This window comes from Herpailurus yagouaroundi, unplaced genomic scaffold (genome assembly GCF_014898765.1).
Source record: "Herpailurus yagouaroundi ecotype Mexico unplaced genomic scaffold, PumYag 203, whole genome shotgun sequence".
Taxonomy (NCBI): domain Eukaryota; kingdom Metazoa; phylum Chordata; class Mammalia; order Carnivora; family Felidae; genus Herpailurus; species Herpailurus yagouaroundi.
The window spans coordinates 7,839,026-7,855,261 of record NW_024412434.1 but is presented as its reverse complement, the minus strand read 5'-3'; the positions used below and the strand labels follow the sequence as shown (position 1 = coordinate 7,855,261).

At 36.5% G+C, this 16,236-nt stretch overlaps 1 protein-coding gene across 12 annotated transcripts in view; it reads left to right on the top strand.

Annotated features, from left to right (window-relative positions):
• Window positions 1-15,895, top strand: part of WAC (WW domain containing adaptor with coiled-coil) — an 88,624-nt gene extending 72,729 nt beyond the window's left edge. For 8 of the 12 annotated variants that reach the window (XM_040451102.1, XM_040451095.1, XM_040451097.1 and 5 more), the window contains 7 exons: window positions 1,521-1,790; window positions 3,155-3,277; window positions 4,199-4,347; window positions 7,322-7,440; window positions 8,931-9,117; window positions 10,378-10,505; window positions 12,716-15,895. In XM_040451102.1, coding sequence (XP_040307036.1) covers window positions 1,521-1,790; window positions 3,155-3,277; window positions 4,199-4,347; window positions 7,322-7,440; window positions 8,931-9,117; window positions 10,378-10,505; window positions 12,716-12,785 — 1,046 coding nt within the window. In that variant the 3' untranslated portion in view covers window positions 12,786-15,895. The remainder of the gene's footprint in view (window positions 1-1,520; window positions 1,791-3,154; window positions 3,278-4,198; window positions 4,348-7,321; window positions 7,441-8,930; window positions 9,118-10,377; window positions 10,506-12,715) is intronic. The other 4 variants (XM_040451100.1, XM_040451099.1, XM_040451093.1 and 1 more) reach the window with 1 other exon arrangement.
• Window positions 15,896-16,236: the final 341 nt, after the last annotated feature.

Sequence of the window (16,236 nt, the reverse complement as noted above, 5' to 3'; positions counted from 1 at the left end):
CTGTTGGTAGACATTTAGTTTGTTTCTAGTTTTGTGCTAAAATGAAAACAAGCATAGTACTATTATAAATATTGTTGAATGTTTCTCCCAATTTACATACATCAGTTTCTCTTAAGGGTATTCTACCTAAAGGGAATTACTGAGTCATCAAGTGTGTGCATCTCCACATTTCCTAGATAATTCCCAATTATTCTGCAGTGTGGGTGCATCAATTTAGTGTCCATCAGAAATGTTCCTGTTACTCCTTTTCAACATTTGATATTGTCAGATTTTCAAATTTTTGTCAATCTGGTAAGCATAAAAGGATATCCTGTTGATTTGCATTTTCCTGAATATCAGTGAAGTTGATTACCCCGTGTTTTCTAAAGCCATTCAAGTTCCTTCTGTGAAATGTCTTTTTATTTCAGGTCTTCTGTTCATTTTTTTTATCATGTGGTTTCTTTCTTGATTTCTAGGTAAAGTACTTCGGTTATCAATACTTTGAATGTAATTGGTTTTTTGTAATTTTCTGTATCTAGATCTCAAAGATACTTTCCTATTTTCCTTTACTAGTTCTAAAGACTTAAATATGTATACAGAAGCTTGATCTTCCTTAAATTGGTTTTGTTTTAAATGTAAGTTTTTATACTGGCAAGACACATCTCACTTAGCTGTGTTCTTTTTCTTCACGAATTTTGTGGCTGTACCAGCCCTTGTCTTTTTTAAGTAAGTTAATAGAATCAGCTTGTCAAATGCTGCTAAAAATGCTATTGGGGTATTGACTGCAATTACGTTGAATCTATGTACATAATTTGCATGGACTGCTTTCAAATGATGATAATTTTCCATGAATGTTTTATATTTTTTGTGTGTGTTTATTTTTAAATACTGAATATAGTGTACTGGGATCCTTTTTATTGCCCACAGTTTAAATGCTACAAATAGAAATAGCTAGTTGCCTTATATATTATAAAAGTATGTAATCGTAAAACTCAATTGTTAAGTATAAAAGTTCAAAGTAGGGAGTCTCCTCATTCATCTGTCCTTCCCCTATTCTGGAGGTGCTCATCATGGTGCCAGTCTTGATTTGTATTCAGGCCACTGTGTTTATTAGGAGGGTTGTTACTGTGGTCATAAACATTTTCATCTTAAATTAAGTTCAGGAGAATTACATTGTCCGTTTATGCTAATGGAAGCTTATTTAACGGTGTAGTTAATTCATAACTCTTTGAAACAGCATTACCAGTAAACAGAGCATGGTACTTTCAGAATCAGACATGACTGTGGTTGAATCACTGCTTTATACCAGGTGTTGTGATTTCAAGCAAGTTCCATAATCTCTCTTTTTTAGTTTTCTCACCTATGAAGTTGGGATATAAAAATGCCCTCCCTCAGTATTCTAATCAGTCAAATATTTACTGAGCCCCCTCCGTGCTACCTTGGAAAGATTAAATGAGGTTACTTGAGTTAGGCGTTTGACACAGGAAAGTTGTTTTTTTGCTGTCGGTTCCAGTTTTCTCTATTCAAGTAACTTTTTTCAGCCTTGTTATCTCCTTTTTACCCAGAGTCTACGCCAGGAGACAAAGCTGTATCACATTCTTGCACAACTCCTTCCACATCTTCTGCCTCTGGACTGAATCCCACGTCTGCACCTCCAACATCAGCTTCAGCAATCCCGGTTTCTCCTGTTCCACAGTCCCCAATACCTCCATTACTCCAGGACCCAAACCTTCTTAGACAGTTGCTTCCTGCTTTGCAAGCCACACTGCAACTTAATAATTCTAATGTGGACATATCCAAAATAAATGAAGGTAAATTTTCATAGTCAAAACTTTTTAGAAATTCATTTGCATTGGTCTTTGTTTCATTTTGAAATTCACATTTGAACTTCATTTGCTAGGATTTATATACCCCCCATAATCCAAGACCTGTGGTATTGTAATTGCATTAGCAATATTTGGATTTTTTCTGTATATTATTTTAAGACTTGCTGTGTAGCTGGTAGTTGGTGGAGATGAGCTGTTCTGTGTTTGCGTAATGTGTATGGTGAGTTTTTTGGTTTGTTTTTTTTTTTAAGTAAAAACAGCATTTCCAAAAGCTGACATGAAAATACTTGAATTCTAGAATTTCCAAAAAACCTCTTGTATAGGAGTACATTATTTGGGATATTAAGCTAATTAATAAAAGTAGGAATTCAGGTAGTTCCTTATAATACTTGAAAAAAATTTGAGGTGAGAAATAACATTTTTCTTGTTTTTCTAGTTAATTGCAGTATTCCAACTTTGCTTGTCAGCATGCTACTTAAAGTATTTAGGTAGTCACCTCAAAGAAGTCCGAATAAAAATGGATGTAGTGTTAATTCACAAACCATTCAAACAGTCCTAAAGGCATTGCAAAATTTTCTGTTTAGAATAGTCAATTTTGACTTGTGTCCATTGTGGTCCCAGAATATATTTAATAGTAGTATTAAGTGGTTATTTTCTTCCTTTATCTTAAACATGTAGCTATTTCAGGCTAGTTGGTCAATAATCTTCTGTCTTTATTGTACTTTTCTGTATTTTGATTTTTATTGTGTGATAGGTAACTGTGTTATTAGGGATTGTGGGGCTTTTCAACAGTTTGAAGAAATGATAGCGTAAACAAATGCCAACAGTAAAAAATCTTGTATGTCGAAAATACATGGTATTCCTAAATTACCTAGCTTTTTAATGTCTGCCTTTAAAAGATTGTTGGAGGGCGTATCAGTGCAGGATTTGAATGGTCAGCTTGTCTAATAAAGCATTTGCATGAAATAGCTACCATTTATTTATCCAGTTAATTCCAAGTAACATACTGAGCACTTTAGCAGTGGATGAATAGGTTTCTGGTTACATAATCAAATTCCCGGGAACATGCTTTACTGTTTTTATCAAGTCTTGGAGGAGTTTCTTTAACTGAACACCTAAATTTTAGTGTGAAGGAAACTACTGTTTTCCTTTGCTATAAACTGATTAAGTTTCTTTTCCTCTGTCTTGTAATTTCCAATTTCTAGATCCATTTTATTACTCCTATCTTCTAGAGTTCTAAGTTTGAAACACTGTAGTTTTCTGTGGGTTCTTTTGAGTTTTCAAGTTACTACTAATGCCATAAATGCTTCTGTATTTTTATTTTAATTTAAGGTATAATATGTTTTTAGTTCTTACAGCAGCTGTGACACAAGCCTCATTGCAGTCTATAATTCATAAATTTCTCACTGCTGGACCATCTGCTTTCAACATAACTTCTTTGATTTCTCAAGCTGCTCAGCTCTCTACACAAGGTATTCATATTCTTAGGTATCACGAGAATTGCATATTAACTCGGAGGAGGGTTTCATAGCAAATTTTTCTTTAGTCTTTGAAGAAGTTAGCTATAATAATGATTTGGGTTTTTTTTAACACCAGTATATACAGTATTTTTACTTACTGATTCTTTTTGAGATGAGGCAAGCCTTGACATTTGTTTTGCAGTATTGCCATTAAACCTGTAATATATATTTAATTCAGAATTTAAGTTGCCAGTGAAATATTTTACTCCAAAGCTAAATGTAAACTGATGCCCTCAATCTTTGTGAGACATTGAATGTATTTTAAGAGTTGACGTTTGGTTTCAGCTTTGATGGTAGATGGTTTTTGACCAGAGGATACAGAAATGCTCAAGTCTTGTCTTGAATCAGCCATTTCTCTTCTCTGTGGAGGTATTCAATGGAGAGGGACATACATAGGAAAAAAGAGAAGTGAAAGGGTCACTTTGACTTGTCCCCCGGCCCCAGTTCAAAAAAATTGATAAACTGAGCAGGAATACTTGTTCTGAAATTGAAATGTAATAGTGAAAAGACTTCTATTCCTCTGGTTAGCCTCATGAAGCAGGAGATACAGGGGGATAACCAGGCTTACGTGTAGAATAAAGGGGAAATAAGGATGGTGAGGGTGCCTTCCCATGTAAGAACAGGTTCAGATTTACCTTCTTGCTCCAGCCTAAGAAAGGGGTTAGGGGAGGCACACATTAGGTGTGCCTGTCTAATCCACGGCTAATGTAGTCCATGTGGCCCTTGTGAGTACTTCAGGTTCTTGACTTTCTCGGATAAGTGTTAAGTGTTCTCTTTGGGGGGCAGAGGGCCTGTGAAGAGATGGAAAGACCTCTTCACATACATTACAGAGGTTTTGGTTTCTTTGAAATTAATTGCTTCACTTTTTTACAGCCCAGCCATCTAATCAGTCTCCAATGTCTTTAACTTCTGATGCATCATCCCCAAGATCGTATGTGTCTCCAAGAATAAGCACACCTCAAACTAACACAGTCCCTATCAAACCTTTGATTAGTACTCCTCCTGTTTCATCACAGCCAAAGGTATGTCGCGTTTGAGGGAAATTTGGAAAAGAAACCACTCACTTTTAGAAAAACCAACTTAATGTTTTAGAATCTGTAGGGCCGATAAAGCTCTCTTTGAGAATGTAGGCAGTGGTGGAATGAGTGAGGGGTGAGAATAGATGCAGGTTAGACTTGGTAAACTGAGGGCTAGATAAGGGAATTTCATCTGTGCTTCCTCTTTACACACTGATTCTGTTCTCTTACTCGCTTTGGGATTTCTGACCTGGAGAGTGGGATAAAGAAGCATATGCTAATTGTCTTAATGTTTGTAGAATTGTTTAACTCTAAAAGGTAGGAGAGAACATGTTTTCCAGTGTCTCCTCCTACCCCATACTTTTATTTCAGAGATGAGTCTGTTTCTGTGCTGATGCCTTTAACGTATATATTTAACATCACATGAGAATCAACGACTGTTTGCTTCATTTAATAGATAAGAAAACTAAGCCTTCAGTTAAATCTAGTTTTTTGTGATGGACTCAGAATTTGAGACCTAGGTCTTTCTGAACACAGAACCCATTTTACTAAGCTATATTGCCTGTGTTTGTCCAGGAGAAATCTTCTCTAGATGGCTCCTCAGGGCACAGTTAGAAAGTTGCTGGTCCAGGGGCGCCTGGGTGGCGCAGTCGGTTAAGCGTCCGACTTCAGCCAGGTCACGATCTCGCGGTCCGGGAGTTCGAGCCCCGCGTCAGGCTCTGGGCTGATGGCTCAGAGCCTGGAGCCTGTTTCCAATTCTGTGTCTCCCTCTCTCTCTGCCCCTCCCCCGTTCATGCTCTGTCTCTCTCTGTCCCAAAAATAAATAAACGTTGGAAAAAAAAAAAAAGAAAGTTGCTGGTCTGTTCCTTTTGGAATATATTTAACAACAACAGTGCTGCACCCCAATTTTGTACTACATCATTTGAGTCTTGCCTACAGAATCATAAGTAAATCCCAGTCCATGCTCATTCTTGGCTTTGTAGTCCTACTACCAGCAACACATTAAGAGATTTGGAAGTTGGTATGTACAAATTGCATTTGTTTTTTCTTAATGGTAAATTTAGGAAATTCTTTTTAGTTGTTGTAAAAAGTGGGCTGTTTCAGTCCTTGATGCCAAGGAATTTTTTACTGAAATAAAATCATAAGCAGAAGCCTAAAAATAAAAGTGCCTTGATCCATAACTTGAAATTGATGGTAGGCCAGCTTAGGTCTTCCTGTTGGCTTATCCCTTCCTTTTTCAGTCCTTTATGCATGTTTTAAGGTCAATCTGGATTGAGTTTTTAAAATTCTGACTTAAACTTGTTAGTTTGTTGTGCAGTTTCTTATTGTTTGCCTGTATTTTGATGGGAGAATTGTGAGTTTCAGCTAAAGAGACCTTATTCTTAGGCCTTATCCTTAGAGCTTAAAACTTAACTTCAGGGTGGTGTCTTAAGAGTATAATAAATGATGACTGAAAGGGAAGTAAGTGGTAGTGTAGTTTTATAGTCAGTTATAAAATTAGCATTTCAAATCCCTTAAGCATATGGCTATCAATTTTTTGCATTCAAAAACTTTTTCGGGGTTCCTGGGTGGCTCAGTTGGTTAAGCGGTCGACTTCAGCTCGGGTCATGATCTCCCGGTTCGTGAGTTCAGATTCTGTGTGTCCCTTCTCTCTGACCCTCCCGCGTGCGCGCGCGCGCGCGCGCTCTCTCTCCCTCTCCCTCTCTCTCTCTCTCAAAAATAAACATTAAAACAAAATTTAAAAAAAAAAACAAAACTTTTTCAAGTTTTTTTTTTTTTAAGTGGACATTTGGTATTCTATAGATCTTCTAAAAATGGTCTTTATAAAAGGACATGTTCTTTTACATTCAGAAGTTTACCAGGCTAGCCACAGATTTGTTTTGGAGAAAATTAATCAAAAAAAGAAAAGAAAAAAATAACTGCTATCGGAGGATGTGACTTAATCACAAATGGCTGTTGTTGCCTTTGCGCCTTAATTTGGGGCTTATGTTTAAAACTACTTGTTTTCCCTCTCAGTGGCATCTGAACCTGCCTAGTATATGTATCGCCACTGACAATGATGGACCTCTTCTTGTTCCGCCTCTACAGGGTAACATCTCTTTGAAGACCACTCCAGTTGAATTTTGCATGGGCCATACCTATACCAATATATAGGCCAATCTATACATTCTCTGCACATGTCGTTGAAATTTGAGCCAGCTGTATTTATGTGATGTGTTAACATTAATTTTTCTTGATCTATAAGTAACAGTAAATCAGAAAAGCTATTTTAGCATATTGGAAAGAAAACTTTCCACAACAGTAGGCACAACATTGGCACAACATTAGGAGAACTAGTTTCTTAGACTGTTGTGCTAAGAAAGTAGTCTTTTTTTAAATAATTTTTTTAAATGTTTATTTATTTTTGAGAGAGAGGAGGGGGAAGGAGCAGAGAGAGAGAGCAGGGGAGACAGATTCCAAAGGAGGCTCCAGGCTCCGAGCTGTCAGCACAGAGCCCGATGCGGGACTCGAACTGACGAACTACAAGATCATGACCTGAGCCGAAGTTGGACACTAAACCAAATGAACCCCCAGGCACCCAGAAAGTAGTCTTAACGGCCTTGGGCCGTTTTATGAAGAAATTAGATCCTAGTCTCAAAACTTGACTGTCTTCTAACTACATGAACTTGGGGAACTTACTTGATTTCACTTCTTTAAATCTCTAGATTTTTCACAGTTCAAGATTTTTCAACCAGATTTGGAGGGGTGTGTGGATTTGGGGGCCTTAAATTACCATGATTTATACTATTAAATATGTCTGTATCGCTAATACTAATTTTATTATGAAACAGAATTAGGACAGTTTGTGTTATCTTAAACAAATTACTAAAGAATAGAAATAATAGGTACTTTTCATTGATAGTACTTTTGCTTTTATTTAGTTTCCATGGTATTTGTCTTATGTGATAGAAGGATATCTCACCAGATTTTGACATTTCAGGTTAGTACTCCAGTAGTTAAGCAAGGACCGGTTTCACAATCGGCCACACAGCAGCCTGTAACTGCTGACAAGCAGCAAGGTCATGAACCTGTCTCTCCTCGAAGTCTTCAGCGCTCAAAGTAAGTTGATAGGTGTTGAAACATTTTTTCCTTAATATTGCATGCTGCATTGTTTGAATATTATAAATATATATGTGTAATAGAACTTGATCTTGGAAGAATCCATGGATAGCCTTTGTTTTGTGCATTATAAGATTTATAAAGGGAAATCTTATTACAACTAGGTGATTTATCTCTAGTAGTGAAGCTGGGTTATTCTTGAAGAAAGTGATTCCTTTCTTTAGAATTTTACTTAGTGGAATATGATGGGATTAACAATATGTGATACTTGTATAGAGGGCACATGAGTGTATAATACTTTACTTGTTGGAAATGACAGCATTTTTAACCTCATAGCAGTTTTAGATTTTGAGTGTATTGACGAAGCCAAAAATGTTACATCTAAGACTTGGGCCAGTATTTATTTCCCAACTGGTCTGTGTCAGGTTTTCCTGATAGCTTTAACTCTGACCCCTATGTGGATTGCTTGTCAGATAGGGCTGTGTTGTGTTGTCACTTTCTTTGTTAATTAACAAATACGACTTTAAATGATTTTCATTTGATTGATTTTCCTATTTTTATTTCTTGCTATGAGGTGGCAAAATAATTCAACTGTTGTTTTTATTGTTGTTTTCTAAACAAGCATTTCAGAACTTATACATCCAAATGAGAGTTGTTCCCTTCAAAATAATCACCTTGGGAAGCTGTCTTCTTACTCCAGCAATGTTGCCATTGCTCAGAACATTTTTGGGAAACTCTTCTTTTAAATTGTCTTTAGAGGCGGCAGTATTATTTTAAATATCCTCAGTGATGAAAACTCTTCATCCTTTGGGAGATTTAGTTTTTGGAAATAACTGAAATTCATTCAGAGCCAAGTCTGGTGAAGCAGGTAGGAAATCAACTTGGGTGATTAAATTTTTGGTTCTCACCACCATATCCCCAAACCCTAGCCCAAACCATACAGTTTTAAAAGAAGATAACCAATCTCAGAGTGTTAACTTTTTTGGTCTTATTTTGCCACTAAACTCCTTCATTGCTCTCCAATAAAATGCCTGTATTTTGCTTCACATTATCTACCCTCTAATTCAGTATTTCGTTCTGATGTTAAGCAAAGGCAATAGATTTTTTTCCCCTCCATATCTACATGTATGTAAAATAGAATACTCCGTTGTTCCTTGTATCTACAACGGTTAAAACTGGACCGTTTCTAACATTCTTATTAGTGTCTCTGGTATACGAAATCAACAGTTTCTGTTGTCAAATTTAGAGAGCAGTGGTAGTTTAAATTTAACTGACATTAGTGTTAAAAGGGCTCTTTTTCCCCCTTAAAGTGTGGAGAGGAATACACGATATAAATACAGTTTGGATTTTAAATTCTATTTATTTGATGTTCAAATAACAAATTTTTCTTAGGAATTTGGATATCTTTAAATTAATAGAAGGTATTGACACTTTCTAGGATACCTACTTTTTTAAACATACTACACACTCAACTTTGTTTTCTCTTCCAGTAGCCAGAGAAGTCCATCACCTGGTCCAAATCATACTTCTAGTAGTAATGCATCAAATGCAACAGTTGTACCACAGAATTCATCTGCTCGACCTACATGTTCATTAACACCTACGCTAGCAGCACACTTCAATGAAAATCTCATAAAACATGTTCAAGGATGGCCTGCAGATCATGCAGAGAAGCAGGTATGTTACATGATTCACAGAAGATGTTTTACCTTTGGGTGAGTGACGAAAATACAACTTCTAGTTTTAGAAAATCTAATCCAAATCACTGAATGTAAGCTACATTTTAAAATAACTAATTTCTAATTAGATTGTCTGTAGTCATTTTATAAAATATTTGATAAATAACTATAGGGTATTTATGAGGTGACTTTTTATCCTATTAAAATAATTACTGTTACAGCTACCGTTATCAAATACTCAGCAGTTAGCACCTGTGCTGAGTCCTTTATTTTCTCCACTTCTCAAAACTGTTAACCATTGCAGGTAATGAGTTTTCCCATTTTACCAATGAGTCCCTTACGACCAAATAAATTCTATATCAAGGTCACCTAGTTAAATCATGATGGAGCTCACATCAAAGCCATAGTGTTTTTTCCACTCAGCTGGCCACTCTGATATTTAGAACCCGTTCGTATGGTTAGTCTTACGTCGTTCTCTCCACTAGACTAGCAACTAGAAGTGAGGCAACAGTTTTGCTTTGTAGTGAGGGACCTTTGGACAGTGCAGTTAACTGCCACTGGCTTCTCCCTTTGAGCAGATTACTGACTGTCTGAAATTTTCTCTCGGTTCACAGAGATAATGTTGTGTGTCTTATGACACAAGAAAACAGTGAGGCCTTTTTATCAGCGTTACACCTGAACTTTACTCTAGCTGACTCAGCATCTTTTATTAACCACAAATCATGAGATCTGTCCTAGTGCTGTGCATTACTGAAATTGGAAAGACTGTTTTCTCAAGCAGTTGAAGGGGAAATCTTTGAAAAGTACTTTCCACCATTAGCGATGGGTTTTCTTTTTTTAATTTAATTCAATTCAATTTTATTTTTATTATTATTTTTTAAATGTTTATTTTCAAGAGAGAGAGCACAAGTGGGGGAGGGGCAGAGAGAGAGGTGTGGATTTAAAGGAAAAGAATTAGGGGCGGCTGGGTAGCTCAGTCAGTTAAGCGTTCCACTCTTGATTTTGGCTCAGGTCATGATCTCCTGGTTTTGTGAGATCGAGGCCTGTGGCAGCACGACATGGAGAGCCTGCTTGGGATTCTCTCTGCCCGTGCCCTGCTTGCACACGCACCCTTTCTCTCTCAATAAGTAAAATAAACTTTTAAAAAAATAAAAGGATTATTTTGTAATCTTGGTTTAAAGTTCTACTCAGCAGTTTGATGTTTTTTTGGTATGTGATCGTGACATATTTTCCACGATTTGTATTTCTTTAACTATAGGCATCAAGATTGCGAGAAGAAGCCCATAATATGGGAAGTGTTCACATGTCAGAAATTTGTACTGAATTAAAAAATTTAAGATCTTTAGTCCGAGTATGTGAAATTCAAGCAACTTTGCGAGAGCAAAGGTAAGTTTTTCACTGAAATCCATTTTTGTGTGAGCGTTGTATATCTTCATGTGAAGAATATAAACCACATCTCACTTCTGATATTTAAAGTTCCTTCTGCTATATCATGTTCCATACTACTGTAACTGCATTTTTATAGTTTAATAGTACTCCTGGTGAATGGTAATGGCATCTAGATTTTAATTCTCTAACCCATGGTAAATGCTGCGATAGACTTCTTTTCCCCTTATGTTAGAACTCTGTAAGGTACAGTAAGTTTTAAAAAAATGTTTGTGTGCCTGGGTGGCTCAGTTGGCTAAGCGTTCGACTCTTGATTTCGGCTCAGGTCATGATCCCCATGGTTGTGAGATGAAGCTTCACAATGGGGCTCCCCATTGAGCATGGACCTCGCTTAAGATTCTCCCTCTCCTCTTTCTGTCCCTCCCCGACTTGTGCTTGCATGCTTTTTCTCTTTCTCAAAAAAGAAAAAAGAAGTGAAATGTTGCAACACTGCATGTTAGGTATACAGGAATTTTTAAAAAATAAAACTATTTTTTAAAAGTGAAATGTTGGCAGCAGCTGATTACAAAGGGTCTCTTCTTTAATTGAGCATGGGATTCTGAGGATGCTTGTTTCAGCTGAAATTTCAAATCGTTATTTACATGGTGTTTGGATCATCTGTGGATCCCTTGGGAATTACAGTAAGACTATAGTTGTCCCAACAAGTATATCTATTTTCTGAATTGTTTTCACTTAAATTCTTCCTGTCTCCTATTTCTTAATCTAGTATCATACTCCAGTAAGGATACCTACATTCCAATAAATAGTATAGATATTTTTTAAATGCTGATTACAGAATGAAGGACAAACTTTTAATGGCTTCACATCCTGTCTGTGTAAGTCACTGGTTTATAGGTAGAGTTACTCTTAACATGAAACCACAGATATTTAGTAAACACTAAGTTGGAGTTTATCCTTAGCTTGGAAAAGTAACGCATCTTGCAGTCACTAAAACATCTGGAGGTACATTTTGAGTATCACTTGAGAGTTGTGTACTCTAGGATTGCTCTGAAAGTACTTCTAATAGACACAAAGCTTGACTTCATTTTGGCTTGGTAAGATAGATGGTTTGACTTGTAGGAACTTGCAGCCTCAACTGTTGACACAAGTGTACACGGGTAAATACCAGCCCGTCCCTCTTAGGATCACGCCTAATCCACTGCTACAGGCGGTAAATGGCCCACTTCACAGAAGAGAGGGCCAGAAGGGGAACAGTTTCACGAAGCTCCTGGAAATCTGGTTGCCTGTGGAGTTGGTGTTTTACTAACATTTATTTTAACGTTTATTTATTTTTGGGACAGAGAGAGACAGAGCATGAACGGGGAGGGGCAGAGAGAGAGGGAGACACAGAATCGGAAACAGGCTCCAGGCTCTGAGCCATCAGCCCAGAGCCCGACGCGGGGCTCGAACTCACGGACCGCGAGATCATGACCTGGCTGAAGTCGGACGCTTAACCGACTGCGCCACCCAGGCGCCCCTAACATTTATTTTAAATATATGTGTCACTTGGACTGTGACATGGCTCCGTTTTTATGGGTCTGTATTTATGTTGGGAATTGTTCTTCAAAACGATTAGCCTCCTAATTCTAGGCTTACTGGATTGTGGCCCAGAAGTCATGCAGTCTAAGTTTATCTCCTATTTAATCTCTGCTGCCTTTTGTGTGTGGGTCTCTGATGATACAGTAAACAAATACATTTTATAAGTCGGTCTTAATATCGGGGCACCCGGCTGGCTCAGTCAGTTAAGCACCCGACTCTTGGTTTCCGCTCAGGTTGTGAGTACAAGCCCCGCATCAGGCTCTGTGCTGACAGTGCAGAGCCTGCTTGGGATTCTCTCTTTCTGCCTTCTGCCCACCCCCCACTCGTGCACACACGCTCGCACTCTCGCTCTCAAACTTAAAAAAAAAAAAAAATGTTGTTAATCTTTATATTCAAATTAATTGGAATTTTTAGGAAACTAGGAACATTCTAACTTTTGTCATCGTAATACTTTAATACGCATCATATACTCACTGGTCATTTTGTGTTAACAAACCCATATTTAATTACTTAGTCTGAACTGCAGTTACTCCTTTTGTCTTTTTTTAAGATAATATCTGTAGTTAAAAATTTGGTTTTTGGTAACATTTATATGAATTACATGAGTTCTAATGCCTTCTTTTATTTTTCAGGATACTATTTTTGAGACAACAAATTAAGGAACTCGAAAAGCTAAAAAATCAGAATTCCTTCATGGTGTGAAGATGTGAATAATTGCACATGGTTTTGCGTACAGGAACTGTAAATCTCTATTGCCCGATCTTAACATTTTTGAGCTGCATTTAAGTAGACTTTGGACCGTTAAGCTGGGCAAAGGAAATGACAAGGGGATGGGGTCTGTGAGAGTCAATTCAGGGGAAAGATACAAGATTGATTTGTAAAACCCTTGAAATGTAGATTTCTTGTAGATGTATTCTTCACGTTGTAAATATGTTTTGTAGAGTGAAGCCATGGGAAGCCATGTGTAACAGAGCTTAGACATCCAAAACTAATCAATGCTGAGGTGGCTAAATACCTAGCCTTTTACATGTAAACCTGTCTGCAAAATTAGCTTTTTTAAAAAAAATTTGGGGGGTTAATTTATCATTCAGAAATCTTGCATTTTCAAAAATTCAGTGCAAGCGCCAGGCGATCTGTGTCTAAGGATACGATTTTGAACCATATGGGCAGTGTACAAAATACCATGAAACAACTGTTTCCACACTTGCACCTGATCAAGAGCAGTGCTTCTCCATTTGTTTTGCAGAGAAATGTTTTTCATTTCTTCAGTGTGTTCCATTTCCCTCTGAAATCCTCGATCTGATTTTATCCATTTTTTTAAGGCTCCTCTTTTTCTCCTTTCTTAAGGCACTGTTGCTATGGCACTTTTCTATAACCTTTTCATTCCCGTGTACAGTAGCTTAAAATTGCAGTGATTGAGCATAACCCACTTGTTTGTATAAATTATTGAAATCCATTTGCACCCTGTAAGAATGGACTTAAAAGTACTGCTGGGCATGTGTGCTGAAAGTACATTGATTGCTCAACTAGAAAGAAATGGCCCAATGAACATGGTTGTGGGAGGGGAAAGAGGAAACAGAGCTAGCCAGATGTGAATTGTATCTGTTGTAATAAACATGTTAAAACAAACAAAAATTGTTATTTTTCTTTTCCTTCGGTCAATGCATATTAGAAATTGAACTACCTGGGGATTCTTTATCAGAACTATTCTTGTTGAATATTTATACTTAATTGAAATAATTCCTTAAGGGAGGTTTTGTTTAAAGCATATTAACAGGAAATTGTGTATAAGATATTTAATGAACTAAGAAATTCAACAAGAATGATTAAGTCACTTCCCAAGTGGTTGTCATTTGTTATAAACCCTGGTTTAACCTGTCTTGCTATTATGACATTTCATTTTGAAGGATGTTTGTGTTGTAGCTAACTGTTCAAGTCTGGTGCTGACTGCTGTTCTTAGCCATCACAAAACGCTAAATTTGTGTCATTGGAGCTTCCTTCTGTTACCTGGAAATGGTGGGAAAGCTCAGCTTTGTATATTGTTTCCTAAAGTATATTAAAATAAAAAAAGAAACTATTGCTACTATAAAATTACCTTGGCTTTTTTTTTTTCTTTTCTAAAATATTGGTCACATGGCCTTAGCATGACACTGCCAGTATTCTATCAAATCACAAGGGTTTCTTTATGCAGAAAATTTAATTTCAATTTCAAAAATCTTAACCGATTTAGAGACTTTTTTCCTATTGAGGCAGATGTATTTATGTGCTTTCAGAACTGCCAGCACCAAGGGCTTATTTTGTGATGTTAGACATGTTGTTGCATTCTGGGATACGAAAATTCCAAAATTGCTCTTGTGCTTTAAGCATATTTAAAGTATAGAAGATAATGCTCAAACCTTTCAGTAAACTTTAAAAAAGTAAACTGTAAGTGATAGTATGGATGATACTTTCTAAAATACATAAATGTTCCAGTGTAATTAAGAGGAATCACAGTCTTCTACTGGAAACTGATTTTTTTTTGTTGTTGTTGTAACTTGAGCTTCCTTTTAAAAATGTAAGAAAAGACAACTGTCAAATTCTATCCTCATGGAATGTTCATACCTGTAAGATTGTTAACATTTGCTGGGCTTGATTAGTGCATGTAAATGAAACTCCAAAGGGCAATGTTAAGCGAGAACTCTTAACTGATGGAGTCCTGTATCTTTCCTGGAAAGAAGTGAGCAGTTTGTGATGTAGTAGGCGAATGTTTCCTGGTCAGATGGCAACTTGACTTGTGGTTTAAGGTAAATTGGAATTTTATTTGCTAATAGTTTATGGATCTATGTCACCTTATTCATTTGCTTTGAAAAAATGTTTACATCCCTAAATGAATTGCTCACATACATATATATATAGGAGAAGATGCCTAATATGAAATTTCCTGGTGAATTTTTAAACAATTAAAATTTTTGTGGAAATATTTTTACAATATTTGATTCACTTATTATTCTGTAGTAAATTATCTCAGTCATTGTGTTTAATACATTGTGTCCAGCTACAAACCTTCTTGAGATAACCAGGGAGTATTTCTTAAGATAGGCATGATACCCAAGAAGATTCTTCATACAGTCGGCCTGTTGCCATGGCTTGGAACACGTATCTCATTTTGATGGGCACCTTGGCTCAGATAATTTGAAAATAAGAATGCAAAGAGTCCCTAGGAAACCTCAGGGTTTTTATTTTAAAAGGACATTAGCAGTCTTCTATTCAAACCTTAAAAACTGGTGTCGTAATAAAACGTATTTTGTGAAGGTGAGTCTGTTAGGAAGTCTTTACCCTGAAGAACCAGATTTCCTACTTTTACATTGTTTTCTGTTTAACTAGTTTGACTAATTTTTCATTTCAAACCTTGGACTATGACTCCAGATTTTAAGCACACTGAAAACTCCATTCTTCAGCTCTTTTTAAAGACCTGATGCTTCTTTTAATAACCCAAACGAATGGTTTTATCTTCTCAATTTTATATACATTTCACACTTCTGAAACCTTGGAAAGGAGGTGCTTAAAACTTTGCAAAGTGAATTGTTATCCCATTTCCAACAATCTATTGTTTAAACATAACTAGCTTTAAGGGATTATTTCAAAGGGGGGGCACAAAGTAATTTATTCTGCAAACCGGAACTATTGTAGTTGAGGACTTAAAGCTACTGTATTTAGATGTGGGTTTTGAATATACGGATTTCTTTTCAATACCTGTATATATGGCTATATTCTTGTATTTGTACTGAAGTGTACAAAATGACACTTAAAGTAATAAATATGTTTTGACTATATTGTGCAGTTATTTCAGAACAGTCTTTTGAAAGTCTTAGTCTTAGAGTGCATAATTTGCATTTGAGTAAGAAAATACCAAATTACTGCAAAAGTTTTACTACGATTCAGTAGTTTCCATATAATTTAATTGCACTATTTTGATGAAAAATTTAGCTTAATCTTTTGAGGTCTTGAGATCCTCTTCTAATTTGCTGTACCCTTTTTTCCTGACCTCTGAGTTTTGGGAGTGCCCTGAAAGTACAGTCTGCCTAGGTGATCTCATCTTGGCCCTTGGCTCTGAGAATCCCAATCTTCGGTCAGTTTCATCCACATTAACCTCCAGTCTTGAACCCTTCAGCTC